General features: G+C 39.4%; 1 protein-coding gene across 1 annotated transcript; it reads right to left on the reverse strand.

The window, feature by feature from the left end:
- Nucleotides 1–3,428: 3,428 nt before the first annotated feature.
- On the reverse strand, nt 3,429–7,763 carry LOC132620060 (uncharacterized). Its single transcript, XM_060334783.1, has 3 exons — nt 7,679–7,763; nt 6,458–7,311; nt 3,429–3,503 (listed from the first exon to the last, which is right to left on the reverse strand). The coding sequence occupies exons 1-3, from the start codon at nt 7,761–7,763 to the stop codon at nt 3,429–3,431; spliced, it is 1,014 nt and encodes a 337-aa protein (XP_060190766.1).
- Nucleotides 7,764–18,371: the final 10,608 nt, after the last annotated feature.

The following is an 18,371-nucleotide window of genomic DNA, read 5'->3' on the forward strand; positions in this document are numbered from 1 at the left end:
TGAAAGACATCCTTGACCAATTCAAGATAACTCACAGTAACTCAACTACCTATAGGCCACAGATGAATGGAGCTGTAAAGGCTGCCAACAAGAACATCAAAAGAATCTTACGAAAGATGATTGATAAATACAAGAATTGGCACGAGCAGTTGCTTTGTGCTTTATTAGGGTACAGAACAACAACCCAAACATCTACCGGAACAACCCCGTATCTCCTTGTCTACGGCATAGAAGCAGTCATACCAGCAGAAGTGGAGATTCCTTCACTCATGATCATCTAAGAAGCAGAACTGAACAATACAGAATAGGTCAGAAACCGCTACGAGCAACTGGCCATGATCAACGAAAAAAGAATGGTGGCAATTGTCACACCCCTTTTTCACCCTGGATAATGATTTTATGATTTTAAAGGTTTTTTCCAATTGAAGTGACGGTTTCGAAAAGGAATTATTTATTTTATAGAGTCGCCACTTGGAATGAAGTTTTGGTGTTCCAAGTCACCTTACTGAATCCCTAATGAAAAGGAAATGAATCTTTATCATTGGTCTGCGAAAATAAAAGACCGGGTAAAGAATTCTGTTGACTAGGGGAAAAGTATGAAGCACCCCTAAGTCCCGTGATTCTAGCACGGTCACTTTTATTGACCAATATTCAACTTAAATTAATCTTGGATATATGTGCTTGCCTCAACTTTAATGTGACTGTCTCCAAAAAAAAAGAATTCTTATTATATGGTAACTCACATGGTTTATTAATGTCAAATGGTAAAAGTACAAGTTATTATCTTTTCAAAACTTACAGAAATAATCTAAAAAATAAATGTCGGTAACCTAAGGCTAACATGAAATTCAAGGAACTGAGAATACCTTCAATTAATCCAGACTTGGATAGTCAAAAGTTCTAAAAAAACGTAACCCACTAACTTCACATACAAAAAAAAATTAAAAAAAAAAAAAAAAAACACGTTGTAAGATTTTCCTTCCAAAGCATTATTTTAACAAAAAGAAAAACTACTCCATAGGATAAACTAGGAAAACTAAACAAAAATCTACTTTGACTCGACGTAACGTAGCAAAACTTCAAATTAATCTTCATTTTTAAAAAATTATGTATACCAAAAGGTGAAACATTGACTTCTCGACAGAAAAATGCATGAGTCTATTTTATATGAAAGAGGAAGAACTTTAATAAGGCTAATGAAAACTTTGAAATACATGTTCCTTACTTAAACTTAATTTAAAAAAAGGTACAATTTTATGAACGAATCCATTTCCGAAATAAACTGTGCTTATTTATTAAATACTTAGAAAAATGCATCTTATGAAAACAAAATCTTGAGATCTAACGTGAAGCTACAACACCCCTACAGAAGGAACTTCGGAAAATCAAGAATCATAGGAGCTTGGATAACACAGGTAAAAGCTTACAAAAACCTTTATAAGTAAAACTCGGAATACTACGAGCATAAAATAATAATGCACTATTATATGGTTGGTACTAAAACTTTATGCATATGGCTAAGAATCAATCATTTGAGAACAAAGATCACGTGAAAATCGTGAACACATACAATGCATTAGTCACCATTTTTAGAAGTAAACCAGACAAATAAAATGTAAAGAACATGGACAAGGAAAGGACCCATTAAGGATTTTTTTTTTTTTTTTTTTTTTGGGATAACAAGATATGAGAAAAAGCCAGTTACAATAAACTCCCTCGGCACTCGAACACAGCAATAGGAAGCCACTGCCCGAGCCTCAGTCGAAAGAATCTCAGAATCTAGAACTAAAACTCAATCAAATACATTTTTTTACTCCTAAATATCTATGTATTTTTCTTGCTCTATTTTTTTGTGGTTTAGAATTAAAAATACTTAACTACTCATGAGAATGGCAACTAACATGCATGACCAGTAACTTATTAATTTTTCCAACGTGGAAAGAACCCATCTTTATTAACTAACTTCATTCTTCAAGAGTAGATAACCAAGAGGCTATAATTGATCAATCAAGAATTTCATTCCAAAGTACCAAAAACCACATCAAAATTATAAAGAAGAAGAAATGGACCTCGAATGAATAATGTAGCTTTTATTTATGCAGTTCCACGACAAACAGAGCTGGGACCGGAGTTTAATGAACTGGACCTCGTCAGAGCTCGATGAGCCCGACTGAACTTGCCCCGAACTAAAACTAAACCAGAGCTCAAACTCACACAAACTTTCAAAACTTACGGATAGGAAGGAATTGATGTGTTTCTCTCTTAGATTTTCTTTTCTTTCCCTCTATCTGTGTGTACTTGGTGCTATGACCGGATGTTTTTCTTTATGTGTGTGTGTTTTTACGTGCATGGAAAAGCTTCTGCAAATGGAAAGTTGGGGTAAGGCTTTTAAAGGGAAGAGGTGTGAGAGGTAAGAGACTTTGGTTGGCTTCATTTTTCAAACAAGAAAGATCCAACATTTAATGCATAGAGTTTGTATTGAAAAAAAATGAAAAGAGTGATTGGAGTGAAATTTGCAGATGAGGGAATTGGGGGATATGTTTGGGGCTTTTTTTCAAAAAAAGAAAGATAGGGCATTTAATGTTAAAGATTTTGCTTTGACATATTTTTTCATCTTTTTCCTTTTTTTTTTAATAAATAAAATAAATAAAATATAATGATGAAATTTTTTAGCTAACAACTTTTAGACTTTAATAAAAATTTAAATAAAATATAACTAAGAAAATACTAAAATTCGTAGCTTATTTATTAAGACCTGAATTAAAAGAAAACACACACACATATATACATATAGTGTGACACTTTAGGTTTGGTCAAAAATTAGGCGTTCACAGCATGCTCCTATGTGTTTGGAAACATGAAGAGTTTTCAAGCAAAGCACTAAACAACATAACTGATTTTTTACCTAACCATTTATTTGAAATAGGAAAGAAAATATAGGAAAAAGAGGGGCAACCGAGCCCTGGTTTGGGGCAGCCTACATATCCCAGGTTATAAGAGAATCAGGTCACATGTAGTTCGAGTGGATGAAGAGATGGAATGATAAGTTGGAGAGTTGAGTGAGGTCACGTCGAGGTTCCGTCCGCGGCTCCTGTTATTACAAGGAAAATGAAAAATACAACAAAAGAGAAAGGATAGTACAAGATCCTATCTACTCTACTCGTCTTGAGTCTTCCCTTGGATCTTCACTTTGGCTCTGCAATCGCCACCTCACCTTTCGTGGGTAATTTGATCTCAAAGTTTCATTTTGAAGCTCAAATTTAAGACTTGAACTTGCAACTTTGAATGAGCCATTGATGTCCTTCCAGACGGTATTTGGTGGAACATTCTTGAATGTTTGTTTCTTGATCAGAAGCTAAGAAGATAGAGTCTGAGATGTTGGGTTGCTGCATGCATTGTATCAAAGCTAACACTAGTTATCCTTAAGATTAAACATCCTTCTTCTCTATGACGAGAGCTGGAGCTTCATTCTTGCACATCAAGCTTAAGTTTTGCGGGGAAACCTGCAAGCCATCAAAGACAAGTAAAACCACACAAAAATTTTATGCCCCAGTTTGTACCGGAAAATTTTTGTGATTTATCAGTAAAACTATAAACTAACCATGCTATAAAAAATAAAAACTCAGACTAGGAAGTGTTTATTCTAGGCAAAAAAAGGAAATAGGATCTCAAACTAAGACGTATTGTCTTAGGAAAAATTGGAATACAAGGGCATATAGCCCAAAAATCCTTAAACTAAGACGTATTGTCTCAGGAGGAAAATAAAATGCAAAGGCGTATTGCCTGAAAGATCTCAAACTAAGACATATTGTCTCAGGACGAAAATAAAATGCAAGGGTGTATTACCCGAAAGACCTTAAAATAAGACGTATTGTCTCAGGAGAGAAAATGAAATGCAAGGGTGTATTACCCAAAAGATCTCAAAATAAGATGTATTGTCTCAAGAGGAGAATGAAATGCAAGGGTGTATTTCCCAGAGGAGCTCAAACTAAAGTGTATTGCCTTAAGAGAGGAATGAAATGCTAGGGCGTTTTGCCCGAAAGGTCTCAAACTAAGATGTATTGCCTTAGGAGAAAAATGAAATACAAAGGGGTATTGCCCGAAGGATCTCAAACTAAGACGTACTATCTCAGGAGAATGAAATGCAAAGGCGTATTGCCCGAAAGATCTCAAACTAAGCCGCATTGCCTTAGGAGAAAAATGAAAAGTAAAGCGTATTGCCCGAAAGATCTCAAACTAAGACGTATTTCCTTAGGAGAAAAATGAAATACAAGGGCGTATTTCCCAAAAAGATCTAAAACTAAGATGTATTCGCTCAGAAAAAAATGAAATACAAAGGTGTATTGCCTGAAAGATCTCAAACTAAGATGTATTGTCTCAGGAGGAGAATGAAATGCAAGGGCGTATTGCCCGAAAGATCTTAAACTAAGACGTATTGCCCTGGGGGGAAACGAATTGCAAGGGAGTATTGCCCAAAAGGGTCTCAAACTAAGATGTATTGCCTTAGGAGAAAAAAATAAAATTCCAGGACGTATTGCCCGCACTCAAACTAAGACGTATTATCTCAGGAGGAGAATGAAATGCAAAGGCGTATTGCCCAAAAGGTGTCAAACTAAGACGTATTGCTTCTGGAGGAGAATGAAATGCAAGGACGTATTACCCGAAAGGTCTCAAACTAAGACGTATTACCTTAGGACAAAAATGAAATGTAAGGCGTATTGCCTGAAAGATCTCAAACTAAGACGTGTTGCCTTAGGAGAAAAAATGAAATGCAAGGGCGTATTGTCCGAAAGATCTACAACTAAGAGGTGACATGCGAATATCATGATGTGATTGTGTGTGTGTTGGTAGTAACAAAAAAGAGTGTATGCTTTAGAGAACTTCCCTTCGCGATGCTTTGTCTATGTGACGTGCAATCATGAATTTTCCTTTGCTCCTGCTTTGGACAAAGAAAAATTTGTGAGTTTAAAAAAATAGTGGTTGGTTTGTGGCCTTGACGTCTGAATGGTTTGACCTTGCTTTCACTCAGTTTCCAAAGATATAATTCTACTCTTAGCGAAATAAATTGACTGGAGTTTCCATATTTGCTTTCCGGAGACCTCGGTTCTCAATGGCTTCTTTGATTGATTGGTACCCATATATCTCGAGGTACGGTTGGTTCCCCCAAGGAGAAATTCTTACTTTGGGAGGGTTTTCTGATATCTTAAGATATCGGGTTGTGCCTTCTTCGGGAACTTAAATCAGTGGAGGTCACAGATGGCTTTGGGCCTTTGTTAATGCTGTGTGGGCCCAGGTACTCAGCTTCACTTTTATGGGAAACCATAGTAAATTTTGCAACTCTTTCTTACTTTGCTTTTGACACAAGTTTAGACCGAAAGGGACTCAAAGAATATTAAGAGCAAGAATATGAAAAGATTGAATCAAGCAAGAGCTATGCTTAGTAAGAGATGTCCCTTTCGGGGAATGAGAAAAAGAAAACTTATCTGGAGGTATGTGCCGACTTTAATGAACCATGACATTCATTTTTGGATTGGACCCTTGTTTGTGTGAGCTGTCTAGTTCTCAAAATCTGCATCATCATATATCCTGAAACCGATTTCTCTAACTTGATTGTGCTTCATGCCGAGATGTAAAAGGTCCTCATTTGGTCAGCGATGCCCTTTTCAGGTTTTAACCATTCCATTTTGGTTCTCTCTTATATCCTATCGCCTTACAGTGCCCATAAGGGTTTTCACTGATAAGACTCTCTCAATTTTTTTCAACTTCATGTCGCCTTACTGTACCCGCAAGGGTTTTCACTGATAAGACTCTATCATTTTGTTTCTTTCATTGCACATGGTTACATGTAGCGTAGCCCTTGGTGCCCAATCATCTATGCGAAACATGCTAGATTTTGGCATTCTCAAAGGTTGATCGGAAAGTCTTTTGTTGGGATAGTCGAAAAGGACCTAAATCAAAAAATAAAAATGCCCTAGTTTCTATGAATATTGGGAATGTGGATTTTTTGGGTGGTGTGACCGAACCCAGAAGGGCTGCCTACGTATCTTTTTGGAATCAGGTCGAACGTAGTTCAATCAGGCTTGAAGATGTTTTTTTTTGCCGGAAAAGGGAAAAAGTATAGCACGAAAACCTTCGTTGTCCCAACCAGAGAATGCCTAGCCTATATGGGATGGAGTGAAAAATGATCAGACATAGTACCTTTTGGCCGCGTCTGCGTTAATGGCTATGTTTGCCCTTTCTCCTTCGATATCCGTCAGATGTAATGCTCCTTTAGTTAACACATTTTTTATGATATAGGGTCCATGCCAATTCGAGGCGAACTTTCCATTGGCCTGTTCCTGGTGTGGAAGAATGCGTTTTAAAACAAGTTGGCCCACTTCAAAGTTTCTCGGGCGTACCTTTTTTTTTTGTATGTGCGGGCCATCCTTTGCTGGTATAGCTGGCCGAAACAAACTACCGCCAACAGTTTTTCATCGATTAACATCAACTGCTCTAATCGGGTTTTGACCCATTCAGTATCCTCTATCTCGGCTTTCACAATAATACGGAGAGAGGGAATTTCAACTTCAGCCGGTATTACTGCTTCAGTCCCGTACACCAACAAGTAAGGAGTTGCGCCAACTGAAGTGCGAGTCGTTGTGCGGTATCCTAACAGTACGAAAGGCAGCTTCTCATGCCATTGTTTGGTGTCGTGAACCATTTTCCTAAGAATCTTTTTAATGTTCTTGTTTGCAGCTTCAACGGCTCCATTGGCTTTTGGTCGGTAAGGGGTAGAATTACGATGCACATTTTTGACTTGCTCACATACCTCCTTCATCAAATGACTGTTTAGATTGGCTGCATTGTCAGTGATGATGGTCTTAGGGATACCGAAGCGACAGATGATGTTAGAATGAACAAAATCTACTACTGTTTTCTTGGTGACTGCTTTGAAAGTGACTGTTTCCACCCATTTGGTGAAGTAATCAATTGTGACCAAGATGAATCGATGTCCATTCGAAGCTTTCGGCTCAATTGGCCCAATGACATCCATCTCCCAAGCGACAAAACGCCAAGGAGATGCCATAGGGTGTAGCTCTGAAGGGGGTGAATGAATCAAATCACCATGAATCTGGCACTGGTGACATTTTCTCACAAAGCGGAAGCAATCTCGTTCCATGGTGAGCCAGTAATATCCTGATCGAAGTATCTTCTTTGCGAGGACGTATCTGTTCATGTGTGGCTTACATACTCCCGCATGCACCTCATTCATAATCTTCTCGACTTCTTTAGCATCTATACATCTTAGCAAGTTCAAGTCTGGTTCCTTTACTATAGGGTTTCCCCACTCAGAAAGAAACCACTAGCCAGACTCCTAATAGTTCTTTTTTGCCTTCCACTGGCGTGTTCTGGATATTCGCTTATCCTCAAGAATTGATGTCTTGGTACCACGACTCACCATCTTGTTCTACCTCGACTGTGTTACAGTAACCATGTTGGCCCCGAACTTGAACTTCCAAAGGGTCGATGCGAGTATTACCTGGATATGGGAGCATTGAGGCCAAGGTAGCCAAGGCGACGGCCAACTCATTACGAAACCTTGGAGTGTATCTGAACTAAATGGTCTTGAACCTTTTACTAAGGCCCTCGACATATTGTTTATACGGAATGAGCTTGATGTCTTAAGTTTCCCATTCACCCTGAGCCTGCTGAATAACCAAGTCAGAATCTCCCATCACTATTAGTTCATGCACGTCCAAGTTTATCACCATATTCAGACCCATTATACAAGCTTCATGCTCTGCTGTGTTATTTGTACAAAAGAAACGAAGTCGTGCTGTTGCGGGGTAATGCTTCCCAGTGGGTGATATCAGAATTGCCCCAATCCTTATGCCTTTTACATTGACTGCTCCACCAAAGTACAATTTCTAGGCATGACTATCATCTAAATCCACTTCCTCGATAGAATTGACTTCTTCATCCGGGAAGAATGTATTCAAAGGTTCATAGTCATCATCAACTGGGTTCTCCACCAAGTGATTCGCCAAAGCTTGTTCTTTCATCACAGTGCAGGTGACGTAGACAATGTCAAATTCTGTGAGTAAGATTTTCCATTTTGCGAGTTTTCCAGTTGGCATTGGCTTTTGAAAGATGTACTTTAGAGGGTCCATCCTGGATATAAAATAAGTTGTGTAGGACTAAAGGTAGCACCTTAGTTTTTTAGCGACCCAGGTTAGGGCGTAGCACGTCCTTTCCAGGAGTGTGTACTTGGCCTCATAGCTAGTGAATTTTTTGCTTAGGTAGTAGATCGCTTGCTCCTTTCTACTCGTGGCATCATGTTGACCAAGAACACATCCAAAAGAGTTGTCCATCACTGATAAATAAAGGAACAAAGGCCTACTAGGTTCTGGCGGGACCAGCATAAGAGGGTTGGATAGGTACTCTTTGATCTTGTCAAAAGCCTGTTGACAGTCTTCTATCCACCTGATAGGGGCATCTTTCTTTACAAGCTTAAAAATGGGCTCACATGTGGTCGTGAGTTGAGCTATGAACCTGCAAATATAGTTTAACCTCCCAAGTAAGCTCATAACTTCAGTCTTGTTGTTTGGGGTGGCAGTTCCCGAATGGCCTTTATTTTAGAACAATCCAACTATATACCCCTTCTACTAACTATAAAACCCAAAAGCTTTCCGGACGGAACTCCGAATGCACATTTTGCTAGGTTGAGCTTGAGATCGTACCTCCGCAACCTCTCAAAGAAATTGTTTTCAAGTCCTGCACATGATCAGCTTGCGTTTTGGACTTGATGATCATGTCATCGACTTATATTTCGATCTCTTTATGCATCATATCCTGGAAAATGGTGGTCATAGCCCTCATATAAGTCTCTCCTGCATTATTTAGACCAAATGGCATGAACTCTATAACAACAAGTACCCTATGGAGTGGGGAAGGCAGTTTTCCCTGCGTCCTCGTCATCCATTAGAACTTGGTGATACCCGGCATAACAATCTATAAAAGACTGAATCTCGTGTTTGGCACAATTGTCAACGAGGATGTGGATGTTGGGTAAGGGAAAGTTGTCTTTTGGACTAGTTTTGTTTAAATCCCTGTAATCAACACAAACTCTGATCTTCCAGTCCTTTTGGGTACAAGCATTACATTCGCCAGCCAAGTGGTGTATCGGATGGCTTTGATCACATTTGCACTCAATTGTTTCATGATTTCCCCTTGGATTTTGTCACTCATGTCCAACTTGAATTTTTTTTGTTTTTGTTGGACTGGTAGAAAATCAGGGTATGTGGGCAACTTATGAACTACTAAATCGGCACTTAGACCCAGCATGTCATCGTAGGACCGAGCAAACATATATTTATCTTCAAACAAAACTTGGATTATGTCATCCCTGGTTCTTTGATCTACATGAATGCTTATCTTTGTGTCTTTGACTTCCTTGGCACTTCCCAGATTAATTGGCTCGCTTTCATTAAGGTTAGGCTTAGGTTTATTCTCAAACTGCTCCAATTCCTTATTAATTTCCCTAAAAGCCTCATCTTCATCATACTCAACTTCTTGACTCATGGATTCGAGAATAAACAACTCATTAAGATTTAGGGAGGAATTCCGCATGCATGTCATGTTTTTAAAGCCGGCATTAACAAAACTGAAATGAAAAATGAAAGACAAGAATTAGAAAAGGAAAAAAGACAGAATTTACTATGAAATCAGAATTTCATTTCATTGAATTTTGAAAAGGATAGAAGGGTTAACATCAATACAAAGCAATTGTTTTAAAATATCTGGATTACAACCCTGACAATAATCCAAATATAGAAAAGGCAGCAAAACAAACTACCAAGACTCTTTTCGTTGGGGGAGAGGAGTTGTTTCCCAGTTGCTTAACTCAACACCCTACCCTAAGAGCTGCACATCAGCATGACTAGAACCTTCACCGATCTGGACCATGTTCACTTCATAAAACATCTGCCGGAGGCCCTGACAGACTTCATCACTGTCCTCTTGAACGACGGAAGCTTTATCCTCTGGAAATTGGAGTTTGATGAAGGATTGGGAAAGGTGAGGAACTGGCGTTCGTAGAGCCCAATCACTGTCTTTGTGGCTCTTTCCTTTTCCTTTGTCAAACTTTGTTGATTTGAATTTGAGGCCGACAGTGCCTTGATTGCTGAAAGGAGCGATGGGGTCCATAATTCCCTATAAATACATGCCCAAGCCTTTCCCAGGCTGATAACCTGCTTCAACATTAATGATGCTACCATAACAGAGGTAGAAGAGAGATGTGGCTGTAGAATAGGCTTTCCTTTCTCAAATTGATCGGCCGACACCACCTCAGAAGTCTGGTAAACAAAAGACTTACAGCCTTCTTTGGCTTTAATACATGGAACAGAGGGGTCTCTGTAAATGGATAGGTCATCCTCCCCATGATTGATGATTTCCTGGTGGTTGTATTCAAATTTAACAACCTGATGTAGAGTGGATCCATGGTCTTCCAAGAAGAAAATTGTAGGAAGTATCCATGTCCATCACCTGGAATACGATTTCAAAGTCCACCGGCCCAATTGTCAAAGTCAACGCAATCTCACCGATTGTCTCTCTCTTCGAACCATCATAAGCACGAACACATACGATGCTGGCTCGAATCCTGTTGGTGTTGATTTTCAGACTTTGTAACGTAGAGAGCGGGCATATGTCCACCCCCTATCCTCCATCTATCATGACCCGCTTCATATAGTGTCCTTCACATTTTACTGTAAAATGCAAGGTTGTGTTATGCATGGCACCATCCTCGGGTTACTCATCATCAGTGAAGGTGATTATGTTAGCTTCGAAGATACGATTAGTCATCTTCTCTAACTGATTTACCGTGGTCTCCTTTGAGACATGGGCCTCGTTCAGGATTTTGATCAATATGTGGCTATGCTCATCTGAGTACAAGAGTAGAGATAGCAACGAAATTTGAGCAAGGGTCTTCTTTAGTTGGTCCACAATGGAGTAGTCAGGGACTTTCATCTTTTTCAAGAAGTCCTCTACTTCTTCCTCGGTGACCTTTTTCTTTATCAGCAATTGGCCTTCTTGGGCCAGTTTACCCTTCTTTAGCTCTTTTGGGATATAACATCTTCCGGAGTGGCTCAGTCCTCTTGCTTCATCAACTTATTCAATAATATTTTTTTCTTGGCAAAGGACGGCAGTCTTGTTATAGTTCCAAGGAACGTCCTTTGGGTTGGTTACAGGGAGTCGCCCCACGGGCTTGATCAGGAGAGGCTCTGTCAACTTTGTTAAGCAACTTTGGTCGCAGCGTATTACCGGGAAGCCTCCTGGGACATACAATCTTGGCACAGGAGAATGACCCTCCAATTTCTTCTGGTTTCTGGGGACGTACAAAATCTTGGTATCAAAATTGACACCTTTCGCATTCAATAATGCAACTGGTTTTAAACCTATCTCTAGCGTTTCTCCCTCTTTAGCCATCCCAACCACCATCCCTGCTTTGTTAAATGGTTTGTACTCCCGATCATCACAAATCATTCCAACAAAATGGACATTGTTATGGGCTGGAAGTGGGTTGCTGGTGACATTTGGGGTGTTTTGGTTATCTGTCACAACCACTACTCCGAGATCAATTAGCTTTTCTATTGCCCCTTTCAGGGTCCAGCAGTTATCAGTATTATGCCCGGGAGCCCCGGAATGATACTCACATCTTTCGTTAGCCTTGAATCCTGGAGCACCTGTATTCACCCGATATGGTAGGATAGGTTCAATCACTCTCATCTTTCTTAAATTCCGATATAGGCTAGAGTATGGTTCTGCCAATGGGGTGAATTTCTTTTTCTGTCCCTGTTCTTATGGGTATTTTTGAACATGAAGAGGATTGCAAGGGACATGATAGGTTTGTTCTCATGGACGGGGGTTTCCCTGAGCCGAGACCAGTGCAGGTTAGCGATTTAGAGGCTGTAATATGGCTGAGCATTAAGAACTGTATATGGTGAGGGGGCAATTGAGTACTGAGGAATAAGAGGGAGGTAGTAATGTTGAGGATAGCTAGATTTCCCGTGTTGAACTTGCGTGTAGGGATGATCTGGCTTCTTTTGAACCCCCCTAGACTCCGATGCTGCCAAAAATGTTTCTTCTTTCCTTTTGTGGTTTCCAAAACTGCCTGACCCGCTCTGAATGGCTTGCGTGGTAGCTTTGACCGCTGCCTGACTTACAATCTTGCCTGACCGGAGACTGTTTTCGACCATTTCTTTGATTTTGATTGTTGTGGAGAACGGTCTTCCAACCGCGGCTTTTAAGTAGTGAAAATAACCTGAATCTTGAGCTTTCAAAAAGACATCAACCAATTCTTGTTCATCCAACGGTGGTTTGACCCTCGCAGCCTGCTCCCTCCATTTGACAGCATATTCCCTGAAACTCTCATTTGGTTTCTTTTTCATGTTTGATAGAGTGTTGCGGTCAGGTACGATGTCGACATTGTATTGGAATTGTCTGACAAAGTCCTGAGCCATATCATCCCAGATGTGCCAGCGGGTGATATCTTGGTCAATGGACCACTCTGAGGCAATGCCTGTTAAACTTTCACCGAAGTAAGCCATCAACAATTCTTCCTTCCCCTTACTCCCCTAAGTTGGTTGCAGTACTTCTTGAGGTGAGCTAGGGGATCACCATGCCCATCATATTTATCAAACTTAGGAGTTTTAAATCCAGGTGGCAGGTGGATATCTGGAAACATACACAAATCTTTGAAGGCGACGCTCTTATGCCCTCCTAACCCTTGCATGTTTTTCATGTGTTGTTCTATGCTCTTCATTTTTCTCATCATATCTTCTTGTCCTAAGTTTCATGTGGGCCTTTCAACTTCACCCGGGGAACCGGACTGGTAAGAGTTGTTGGCCCCAAATGTCATCCCAGGGGCACAGTACGGCTCTGGATGGGTGGTGAATTGCCCTTCTTGATTTTCCCTTTGCACCATGGTTGGTTGCGGAAAGGAATAGATCAGTGCAGCATTAGTGGTAGTGAGATTGAACCTTGATGGCATGCCTTGTGGACGTGCAGCTAATGGTCCAGCAGTTCTCAAATGAACCATAACCAAGAGGGTAAAATGGATCAGGTATTGGGACTTGAGTGGAGGAGGTTTGGATAGTTGTGACCTCAGGGAACCCAGGGATAGATGTTGGTGGCTCCATGCCATTGGCCCAAACTTTCCACAATTATGACATAGCTTGTCTTAGCATCCAATTTTCCTCGACAGTGGCTGAATCTCCTATGGTTATCTGAGCAGGAATTTCTTCCTAACTCACGGCAGTCTCAACGTTGGTTGTCATTGGCACGTGCCCCTTTGACCTAGTAAAGTACGGATGTTCCGCCAGGTTACCACAAATCAACCACCTAAATTTACTCTTTAATGACAAAAACAACAAATATGTTAAGGTTAGGCATTTTGCATAAATAATAATCACACATTGTATGGCATGCACCTAATATCATATCCACTCCTATCATGAGTTTGGAAGGCCTTATGTTTCATCCCGGCTTCTTTGCTTACGTTTCTTGTCGCAGTTGACTTCCCGACTCTTTTTTTTTTTTTTTTTGAAGTATTTCGATCGAACCCTTTGGGAGTTTCCTACGTATCATGGCGCTACATGAATCAGATCATCGCGTAGTTCAAGGGTTATAAACAATAGATTTTTTTTTAACAAAAAGCAAAATCATTTTCATTAATTCCCAAAATATTTCAGATACAACAACTCAAAAAGGATAATTTACTTAAAAAGCAAGATGCAATAGACTCGAAGTGATCGACTAAGAAAAATAAAATAGACTCTAAAAGACCAACAACAAAATCCATAATCAACAATGCCCTCTCAAGGTGGGTTGGGCCTTAATTGTCCTCCCAAACTTGAATATATACCAAACAGTGTTGTTGGCAAGTGTAGGGCAAGGGCGCGCGCTTGTCGACCCAGACTCTCATCATCTCGATGGAGATAAACATCATAAACGTTAATCAAAGTCTCCTTGAGTTGAAACACTCGTCTTTTGGACTCCTCTATATTCTTATGGAAGTTTTGCAACCAATGTTGAGTAGCATGAGCAGTATGCCTCAAATTTTCTTCTTGTTCCTGAAACTGACCTTGCAAATGTACCCAATAAGCCTTTTCCCTTTCAAATCGCTCTTTTTGTTGTTCAGACTCAATATGATGCCAGTGCATGGCTTCTCTGGTGGTGCCCAAGTCCTTTTATAATTTTAGCATCCCAGCGTTTTGTTCTTTCTTAACCTGTCGAGCCAAACTGATCCTGCTCTCTTGTTCCTCTTCTAATCGGGATATCTTCTTCTCAGCCTCTCTCAAATCTCCTCTCATGTCTTGTAAGGCAGAACAATAATCCTTTTCTAAACGAATATGGGCTTGCTGCTTGGTTATGATCACCCTAGCACACTTTAAATCTTCACTCAATCTTTCTATGGTGCGCTGGTCTTTTCTTTTTCTGTGGGACCCCCCGAGCATATTCATTGATAATGAAGAGTCCTGAAACCACGAGAGGTACTCAGGTACCATTCTTCCTTTGTCGCGATCCTCCACCATTTCATCTAATTCTGAAACCTTACTTGCATGCCAAATATTCATAATTGCTTTCTCATTATGGGGCTACTTCGGACTTAAATTATACATGAATTTGCTCATGTCATGTGTTGGTGGTATCTCTTGTAAACAGCCCAACTGGCACATCACCTGAAGAGGAGCGTATGACTGGATGACGTCAAGTCCTATTAGCACTAAAAATGGATAAAACGCGGATTCACAAATGACTTCTTCTGCTGAGAACTAGTAGTAGTTCCAGGTGATTCGATTTGCAGTTAATGTAGGGAGAAACTCATTCCAAGCCACAATTCCTTTCTGCAGGTTACACTTTTCAACCCTTTTCTCGTGGTTCGTGACATGATTGAGCCATGACGCATTGAAGTCCACAATGATTGTGTGGCAGTAGAGGTGCTCTAACAACCACATTTGGAGTAGAATATTGCAACCGTCAAAACTTTGGGTGCCCTGACTGCATCTGGTTAAAGCACGAAAAATACTTGAAAGGATCATAGGGATGAGAGTTGCGTTTTCCATTGTAGTCAAAGCCTTAACTACACCTGCTAAACGAATATCAATGCGTCCCTTCCTATCTGGAAAAACCAAATGCCCTAAGAACGCAACCATAAAAGTAAATCTCTTGTGCACCTTCCATGTTTCTATGCTTCCTTCCACTTTTAATTCGCCCATATACCTTTTGAACCCATTAATGTGCCTGTACCTTCGAAACAAGAAATCCAAAGTAATCCATTTGTCACCTAAGCCATCACACGTCCCGTGATTGACGTGCAAGAGTTTTAGAAATTTGCCTACATTTACGTTCTTTGGTACAATAGGCTTTTGGCGACGAAGGTATAGGCCTGTTCCAACGAAGTTAGCAATGTCTTCCACAGTTGGTGTCATTTCACAGTTTGCGAAGCAGAACACATTATTTTTCGAATCCCAGCAAGGAATTAGAGACTCAATCACATCTCTTCTAGGCTTGATCTTTATTATATGAACCAAGTGACCCAAGTGATCTTTTATCCTTCGTTGTTCATACTCCTCTATATTCCCCCACCAATCTGACAGAAGTTGTGGTATTTGGTCAACAATCAAATATACTGGAATCCCCTCAGACCTAGGCCTCTTTTCACATCTTTCTCTTACTTGATTCATGTTATATCTAGAAGTAAAGAGAAAAGATAGGAGTGTCACGACCCTTGACCTAGACTAGATGACTACACAACACAATTAGACTAGATGACTAAACAAAAAATGACACTTTTTTTGGGACAATTTTGAGAAATTATGTTTATTTGAACAAGACTTTTCGCCAACAGGGGCAATACATATTTTGCGACAAAAAAAAAATAGATCGTTTTTTGCAAAACAAGCCTTACCAACTTCCAAAGAAGATTTTAGTATTTTCTTGGCAAAAACGACTGAACATCAGAAAAAATTACAACTAAACGAAATTGGTGGCTACTTTAGATGTTGAACCCCCTGACTTCTTCGTTTATTTACCTTTTAGAATTTTTGAACCCCCTAGATGAAAATCCTGGCTCCGCCACTGGGGCCGAACCTAATGAAGGCTGCCTACATATTCCACCGAAAAGTGAGAATCAGACCCGCATAGTTCATGAAAATAACTTTTCTAGAAAAAAATGGACTTTTTTTTTTACTCCATTTACAAAATTTCAACCGGACCTTTGGGATTTTATTGAAAACAAATATTTTTAAAGCTGGAGAAAAATTCTTTCACTCATTCGCTAAATTTAGTTATGCTAAAGCCGGTCGACAAACAAAGCCTTCCAAACAATGTTACACATAGCACAGAAGATGATTATGTTGGTCAGAAACAAGGTTACTTGTCCTAGATGGGCCCGACCCCAATCAAGCCCCGCTAAGTCAAATGCACATGATGCAAATAAAACGTAGCCTACAAGGGATAGCCGTTGTTTATGGCTTATTTTTCTAGGTTTTAAAATCCTAAAGGAGAAGGTGTCTAGACATGGCTTCACCCGCGCGGACAACCCGAGCTGAGGAGGGTCAGCGTACTGGTAGTAGAACTGTTCCGATTTTTTACTGATAATTCTCCCCGCCTAAAATATTAGGTGACTAAAATCCTTCACCATGAGCTGTTAGGCACATTGCTTTATCTCAGATAGAAAGTTTGTGGAGCTAGTGAGCACACACAATATGACTACCTATAAGAAGACTCAGATATGGTGCGATAGAAGACAATTTATATGTACAGTCACACAATATCAAAGCGGTAAATGAGCAGGCAAAGAGCACATTAGGCCAACAAATACAGTGCATATCCAAGAAATAACTAAAGCAAAAAATGAGTCAATTTACAAAGCTCGAATTTTGATTAGTCCCCAGCGGAGTCGCCAGAGCTGTCACACCCCTTTTTCACCCTAGATAAGGATTTTATGATTATAAAGGGTTTTTCCAATTGAAGTGACGGTTTTGAAAATGAATTATTTAATTTACAAAACAGACACATGTCACTAGAACTTCTACATAATAAAGGGATGAACCTAACCAGCAGCCAAAACACTATTTTTTAGAATTAAAAAATACTTAACTACTCATGAGAATGGCAACTAACATGCATGACCAGTAACTTATTAATATTTTCAACGTGCAAAGAATCCATCTTTATTAACTAACTTCATTCTTCAAGAGTAGCTAACCAAGAGGCTATTAATGCCATGAAGAAATTTAAAAACCAAGTTATAAATTATAATGGAATGATAGCAAACCACGGCATCAAATGAAGTTATAATTGATCAATCAAGAATTTCATTCCAAAGTACCAAAAACCACATAAAAATTAAAAAGAAGAAGAAGAAGAAGAAATGGACCTCAAATGAATAATGCAGCTTTTATTTATGCAGTTCCACGACAAACAGAGCTGGGACCGGAGTTTAATGAACTGGACCTCGTCCGAGCTCGATAAGCCCGACTGACCTTGCCCCGAAATAGAACTAAACCAGAGCTCAAGCACACACAAACTTTCAAAACTTACGGATAAAAAGGAATTGATGTGTTTCTCTCTTAGTTTTTCTTTTCTTTCCCTCTATCTGTGTGTACTTAGTGTTATGGCCGGATGTTTTTCTTTATGTGTGTGTGTTTTTACGTGCATGGAAAAGCTTATGCAAATGAAGAGTTGTGGTGAGGCTTTTAAAGGGAGGAGGTGTGAGAGGTAAGAGACTTTGGTTGGCTTCATTTTTCAAACAAGAAAGATCCAACATTTAATGCATAGATTTTGTATTGAAAAAAAAAATGAAAAGAGTGATTGGAGTGAAATTTGCAGATGAGGGAATTGGGGGATATGTTTGGGGATTTGTTTTCAAAAAAGGAAGATAGGCCATTTAATGTTAAAGATTTTGCTTTGACTATATTTTTTCATCTTTTTCCTTTTCTTTTTTTTTAATAAATAAAATATAATGATGAAAAATATTATCTAACAACTTTTAGACTTTAATAAAAATTTAAATAAAATATAACTAAGAAAGTATTAAAATTAGTAGCTTATTTATTAAGACCTGAATTAAAAGAAAACACACACACACACACATATATATATATATATACATATAGTGTGACACTTTAGGTTTGGTCAAAAATTAGTTGTTCACAGCAGTATGCCACGAACACCTATACAAATGGAGAATGTCTCGAGCTTTCAACAAACGTGTCAGAACCCGACTCTTCCAAATTGGACAACTCGTGCTCAAGCGATTCATCCCTCACCAAGAAGAATACAAAGGAAAATTTGCGCCGAACTAGCAAAGACCATACATGGTCAGG

The sequence above is a fragment of the Lycium barbarum genome, chromosome 11, assembly GCF_019175385.1.
Source record: "Lycium barbarum isolate Lr01 chromosome 11, ASM1917538v2, whole genome shotgun sequence".
NCBI lineage: Eukaryota > Viridiplantae > Streptophyta > Magnoliopsida > Solanales > Solanaceae > Lycium > Lycium barbarum.

Coding starts and splice junctions, on each gene's coding strand:
- LOC132620060 (XM_060334783.1), bottom strand. CDS start 7,763: ATGGGTCTGAATATGGTGATAAACTTGGACGTGCATGAACTAATAGTG. Junction 7,312..7,678: donor GGTTATTCAGCAGGCTCAGG/GTGAATGGGAAA, acceptor GAAACCCTATAG/TAAAGGAACCAGACTTGAAC. Junction 3,504..6,457: donor TCGATGAAAAACTGTTGGCG/GTAGTTTGTTTC, acceptor GATGGCTTGCAG/GTTTCCCCGCAAAACTTAAG.